Genomic DNA, 7,061 nt, shown 5'->3' on the forward strand with positions numbered 1-7,061 from the left:
AGGTGAAACAAACCACATTCCTGGGATCATTAGCCATCAAGGTCTTCAAGGTCCAAGTTTTCACAGCCAACTGCAGTAAAGGTGTTCCAACAACTTCTAGGTTTTTGCCAGCTTCTATAGAAGATTCATCAAAAATAAGCAATGCAGCTTGATTGCTTCTCCCCTTGCATTACTCCTCAATAAAAACACACTAAACTCAAGTGGACTGAGGAAGCCTCTGCAGCATTTAGAAAAATCCAAGGCCAAATTTTAAAAATAATTTCATCACTAAAGTGATGTTTCATCACTAAAGTGAACTTTAGACCAGTTGTCTGTCATCTTAAACGTCAAGGCACTTTATATGAGACAAATTTGTTACCTTGTTCTGAGCCAAACTGGTGAGCAATTTCAGTTGCAGTGTTGAAATGATTGCCTATTGAGAATTACTGCATTATCCAGTTTTCTTGTGCATTTGTGTTTTGTGGGCTAAGTTTAGTGTTGGCCAGCCTTTTCGTAAGGCTAGAATGAGTTAGTGACATTGTAAAAATGCAATATATTCTAGAAATTACAGATTTGGAATGACTAGTTTGTCTTGCAATGGCTAAAAGGGTTGTCTGTTTAGTCTTCATCTGGACCTGCTGCTGAAGGGTTTCAGTCAAATTGAATGACTCATCGTCTATATACACTGAAAAAAATACCTGTAAATTGACAGTTTTTCCATATTTTTTATTCAAGTTTTTTCCACTTATTAGGCTTTTGAATTGATGATACCTTGGTCTTTCCTCCAACAACTTTTAACCTTAAAAAGTTTGAAAAGGTGACTTTTATGAACATTTTTAATAGTTTAAACTAATATATCGTCTGGGCTGGTGTTGTACAGTATATTATGCTGCAAAAAACTGGTAATAAGCTGCCAGTACATTGTTCATGTCTCTTTACAGACTTGTTTCAATACAATATCTTGTCTCAAACTACTAAAATGTCAATAAAAGTCAATTTGTTAAACTGCAGAGTTGTATTTTCAACATCAAAAGTCAACAGAGCAAGGATCAACATCCTATAATGCAATTCACAACTGTAAACAAACGGAAAACAAAAAATATGGAACCTGATATTTTTACAGTGTGTATACAGGGGTTGGACAATGAAACTGAAACACTGGAAAATTTAGTGTTGGAGGTTTCATGGCTAAATTTGACCAGCCTAGTGGCCAGTCTTCATTGATTGCATATTCCACCAGTAAGAGCAGAGTGTATAGGTTTAATTAGCAAAGTAATAGCACAGTTTTGCTTAAAATATTGCAATGCACACAACATCTGAGTTCAAAAAAGGACAAATTGTTGTGCGCATCTCAAAAGTCTTTATGATGTAGCAAGAGCCACAGTATCAAGGGTAATGTCAGCATACCACCAATAAGGTTGAATCACATCCAACAGGAGTAACTGCGGATGCAAGAAGTAGCTGTCAGAATGTTCAGGTGCTAACATGAAAAAAAAAAAACATAATTCAATCAACATCCTTGAAACATGAATTCAATTCATGTTTATTTATATAGCATTATATAGCGTATATTTATAAATAGGTTTTGTTTTCTGATGAGTCTACCTTTAACTGTCTTTTCCACATCTGGGAGAGTTACGGTGTGGAGAAGCCCCAAAGAAGACTACCACCCATATTGTTGCATTCCCTAGGCCCAATACTTGTGCATTCTGGAGGACCATGTACACCCTCAATGGTTCAAACATTCTGAAGGCAGTGCCATATATCAGGATGATAATACACTTTTTCTTCAGATGTTAGTATCACATTTCATAGTATCAAATTAGAATCAAGATTTCTTTAGATATTAGTATATATTATTATTATTTCAATCCACATTTGAAGTGGATCATCACCTTTCCTTAAAGTTGTCATAAACCAATTGAACAGCATCCATTTTTAAAAACATTTTTGATTCATTTCGAATATTGACAACTGTACAGTATATATAAAACATATTAAAAATATAAAAACAAATCATGTTGATTTTATGCCATTGACTGTTTCTTATTTGATGTACTGATCTTACTGATCTTGATTGATTTATTTAATCTTACTTGATAACCTCATGTTAAACTGACTTTTTTTTTACTATGTCAACTAATTGAATTAAAATGTTGGTTTTGTATTCATGAAATTTGCTTAGAATTTGTTAGACATCAACATTAATGGGAGAACAGTGTTTGTCTCACTTGGGCTATTTGATTTATAATTTCTCATGTTAGATTCTTTTTAGTTGCTGTAATTCAATTCAATTAAATTCAATTATTTCTCCAATGAAACTTTACAACGAAGGCTCATGAACTAAATGTTTTATCTAAAATGTTCACCTACACTCTCAGAAATAAAGGTACACGAACGGTCCCCTGGCTGGTACCTTTTCAAAAGGTACACATTTGTACTTAAAGGGTCCATATTGGTACCTCAAAATTATATATTAATACCTGAAAATTTTAAGAGGAATACGTTTGTACTTTTTAGGTACTAATATGTACCCTTAAGGTATTAATATGGACCTTTTTAGATACAAATTTGTACGTTTTGAAAAGGTACCACCCCAGTGACAGCTTGTGTACCTTTATTTCTGAGAGTGTACTGTGAAATATTAACAAGATACATTTTTACAAAGAAAAACATTTACAACAATCTGTTATCTATTCCCTTTTACCCTTAGCAAATGAAAGCACATGGAAAGCATCTTGAAAAGGGCAAGATATGTCAGATACTTCAATGCATTTAATTAGTCAGAAGATTTGATAAGAAACTGAAGTATGTAAAAAAAAACATTGATCCATTTAGACAGAAGTGACAAACTGCAAGCTTTGGATATTTATATCTTCTAAATGTGAATTTTGTCACTGTTTTGGAGCACACTAGATCATAGATATCCTTACAACCAACATACTGATTCTAACATCTAAAGCAGTGGTTCTCAACTACATTCCTGGAAGACCACCAGCACTGCATGTTTTGGATGTCTCCTTTGTCTTTCACAGCCATTTCAGGTCTTTCAGTCTCTGCTAATGAACTGATGATCTGAATCAGGTGTGTTTGGTTAAGGAGACATAATCTGCGTCCCATGAGTATGACCGCATTCACCATTAGGAGACGGCATAATCACTCTCATAGGAGAAATTTGCTTTCACAATCCAAAATAAATAAAGTAATCCAACATCAGTGCACAAAAGCTCCGACCCTACGTGAGCAAAGCAGTGGTCGTTGAGTGTGTCAAGTGTCCATCATTCCACACTTAATTTTAACGGTTGAATAAGAGCATCATCCGGGTATTTAAAGTGCAATTATTCTTTTTAGAGTTTTCAGTGTGAACGCACTACATACACTATTTATACTACAAAATGGCATAGAGGAGCGCATAAGTATGTGATTTGGGATGCAACGGTTGAAAATGTACACACTGTAAAAAATGCAGAGTTCCACACAATTAATTCATGTTGTCTCAACACAAATCGATTAAGTTAACACTTTTAACAAATTTATGTGGATTGAACATAAAAAAATCAAGTTGTCCCAATGAAATATCAAGAATTGTGTTGTTTCAGCTTATTTCAAATGGTGGTCCTCCAGAAACGTAGTTGAGAAACACTGATCTAAAGAACTTTATTTTAATTTCACTGGGACTTAAGAAAATAAACACTATAAATCTATTGTTTGTCTTTTTTGTAGTTTCAAATGAGACTTCAGTATTTCAATCTGCTCAAATTTGCAGAGCATTTGCAACATTTTACATAGGAAAAAAATCATACTGTACTAAGGAATTTCAGCTTAATAATGTTTTCCTGCTCATCAGGTGACTATTGTCCCACTCCTCTGTCTCTGGTGAATGAGGCTCAGTTTCTGCTTATTAACAGAGCCAGTGTGTGTTTTCTACAAGAAGGCATTGCCAACAGGTATAGTAAAATCTAATCCCCTTACAACAACTAATGACCAACACAGTCATACAAATGCGCTGTTATTTTGGCAGTGTAACATTTGAGGCAGCCCAAATAGCTATTAACTAACCTTTCATTTGCCAGTGTGTTTTCTTACATGATAATATGTTGTCTATTCCTTCATTATTATTTGATGTTTTTGTTTTTTGGCATATTAAAGACATGACAGTGATAATGAAGGGACTTGGAGTGACACAGAGCAGCTCGTTCAGCGTTTCAGGGCGAATCTTGTCATCTCAGCAAAGGAACCGTTTGCAGAGGACAACTGGTCTCACCTTACAATAGGAAGCACACAGTTTCAGGTTAATGGAAATATTTAATGCAGACATAATCAGCAATGATTAAATCAGATGTTTAGGTTTCTTTCTTTATGTTTTGTTTGATGAAACTTGCTGACTAATTTTGGTGTCCAAAGCTAGCTAGCTAGTAGATATTTAGTTTTTCTGCTTTTTATAGTGTGGTATAAGAAAAGATCATAAATTTCCCCCAAGGGACTTGAAAAAAACATTATTTTAAAAATGTTTGTTATTGGTATCAGTGGTTGAGTTGATTAGCTAGATACAACTAGCAAAGCTACTATTGTAACCACACTGATTTTTGTAAATTACACAGTAGGTTATTTAACTTTAATATGAACTGAAATTTACTTTATGGCAGTTATGCAGTATGTTGCTGTATTTTGAAGCTGCATTGTGAAAATTGCTGTATATATTAACACTAATAATATACAATACTGTAAAACATAGACAGCAAGATAAATGGCGCTGTAAATGTTAATACAGTACCTTTGCTGTAGATTCTACAGTATATTCACTGTAGATTCAACAGGTAATTTTAACGGAGTAAATTTTTCAGTTGTTTGACATTATTAAACAATGTTAATGTTCCAATAGCTACATTTTAAAAAAAATAGCTTTGACGGATGAGTTATTCTCTTAATGGGTTATTATTTCTGTGTTTTATTACTCTTTCCCTGAAGGAGGGAACAGAGATGTTACGCTGGTGACCAATAGATTGGGGAATTCCTCTTAGAAAACCAATCACATTGACTTTATTTCAAATAGGGTCAATGACAATTGGCAAATGCAATCTGCATATAAGGCCATACACCCCATATGTACTGTACACACAAGTATTTAAATGGCATGTATTTCCAGTAGTGATGAGAAGTTCTGATAATCTTACCAACATTTGAGTTTCATTCAAGAAAGATGAACAAATCTTTTTTTCGAGTCATTTTTTTAATTTTGATCGATTTGCCTGTTGCTTCTCAAATGTTGCTCCCCAAACACATCTATGCATAGTGCAAATGTTTATCACACTATAAACAAGATCTATATTGTTAAAAGAAAGAGAACATAATGATTCATTGTTTACCTGGGTCTTTTGTCTAAGATTAGCTCAGCTCTCCTCTTATCTAAATTTTCAAGTTTGAGCCATTCGTTCACTTGACACTGACAGTCACTCCTACTGTATATAAGCTTAACCTATGCACGCAATCTGAGCCAGAAAGACCCATAAATAGTTCACCCTTTGAGTCTTCAGGGTTTTTTTTGTCATTTGTTCATCATGTGACAGCATAAGCATAACCTATGCAGTCTGAGCCACAATTGACTTGTTCATTTTTTTGAATCATCAAACAGGTTTTGAGTTTTTCGTTCATCACATGAATGCCTTAATTAAATCAAAAGCATTGGTTCATCTCCACCATATGGATAAAGTTTAAAAACCCTATTACCTCATTCGGTATTACAGGAAAGAACCATCATTCATGACATAAATTCAAAGATTCACAGTTTGAGATCAAAAATTGCACATAATAATAAAAATACTAAAGAAGTGTTACATCTGTAGCTGAGATATTCTCTTTTAGTCAGTCACTATGCATTACATCGGCATACATCCCATAATACCACATCTGTTCTGTATTGATGTATTGTGCAGCCCTAAAGTATTATTGGCAAAAACAATTACTCCTTTGAGCACCCTTGTCATCCGCCTATGCGATGAGTCGGCTCAGCTTGTCTTTTTTTCCCTATATGACATATAATCAAATAAATGCATGTTCTTGATTGAGAAAAATATGTAGGATGGGACTTCATTTTGGCCATCAGGGATTGGTCATTGTTGAATGGTTGTGGATCATTGATGTTGAGGATCTCATGTAAGTAACAGGTTGGAGGTAAATGAGAAATGTGAATTCAAAATTTTTTGTGAATTCATTGTGATTCAAGGTGATCGGGAAATGTGGCCGCTGTCAGATGATTGGAGTTGATCAAAAAACAGCCACTAGGACCCACGAACCCCTTAGGTCTCTTTCTGAATGCAGAAGTGGAAAGGTTTGTCAAAGAAAACGTATCCTGTAGAAATAAAACTACCTCCTCTGATTCTTCTGGTTTTGATTGTTAAACAGTACTTCTCATTCTTCTCTCTTCTTGTTTTTAGGTGACTTTTGGAGTTTACTTGGCTCACCAATCAGCAAAGAACTCCACTCACCCTGTTTTAGCCATAGGTGATCATGTTATTCCAAAGATATCTGATTCGACAGATAAACTTTAGAGGTTTTTTGTTAGTTTGATATCTAATCGGTGCTTACAGCCTCATTTTATTTTTTTATTATATATTTGCATATCATTTACTGTTTAAACAAAGTTTAAACATTTTTTTATATTTAACATGAATAATGACTTGCATATAATAGTTGTGAATTTTAAAAAGGTGTAATATAAATAAATAAATCCTCATTATAACTGTTTAAAACTTTGATCATTTTAAAGTACATCATTGCTGTGATTATTAGCTGTGATTATCCACTTACTGGATATTTTCTCTTTTTCTGACCATTCTCTGTAAACCCTAGAATATGGTTATGCGTGAAAATTCCAGTAGATCAGCAGTTTCTGAAATACCAGCCCATCTGGCACCAACAACCATGCCACATTCAAAGTCGCTTAAACCACCTTTCTTTCCCATTCTGATGCCTGGTTTGAACTGCAGCAGATTGTCTTGAGCATATCTACATGCCTAAATGTATTGAGTTGCTGCAATGTAATTGGCTGATTGGAAATTTGCGCTAACAAGCAGTTGTACCTA

General features: G+C 34.2%; 1 protein-coding gene across 2 annotated transcripts in view; it reads left to right on the forward strand.

Annotated features, from left to right (window-relative positions):
- mocos (molybdenum cofactor sulfurase) overlaps window positions 1–6,722 on the forward strand; it is an 18,719-nt gene extending 11,997 nt beyond the window's left edge. For both annotated transcript variants that reach the window (XM_056470996.1, XM_056470997.1), the window contains 4 exons: window positions 3,827–3,926; window positions 4,129–4,270; window positions 6,203–6,307; window positions 6,414–6,722. In XM_056470996.1, coding sequence (XP_056326971.1) covers window positions 3,827–3,926; window positions 4,129–4,270; window positions 6,203–6,307; window positions 6,414–6,527 — 461 coding nt within the window. In that variant the 3' untranslated portion in view covers window positions 6,528–6,722. The remainder of the gene's footprint in view (window positions 1–3,826; window positions 3,927–4,128; window positions 4,271–6,202; window positions 6,308–6,413) is intronic.
- Window positions 6,723–7,061: the final 339 nt, after the last annotated feature.

Source organism: Danio aesculapii, chromosome 13, assembly GCF_903798145.1.
Source record: "Danio aesculapii chromosome 13, fDanAes4.1, whole genome shotgun sequence".
Taxonomy (NCBI): Eukaryota; Metazoa; Chordata; class Actinopteri; order Cypriniformes; family Danionidae; genus Danio; species Danio aesculapii.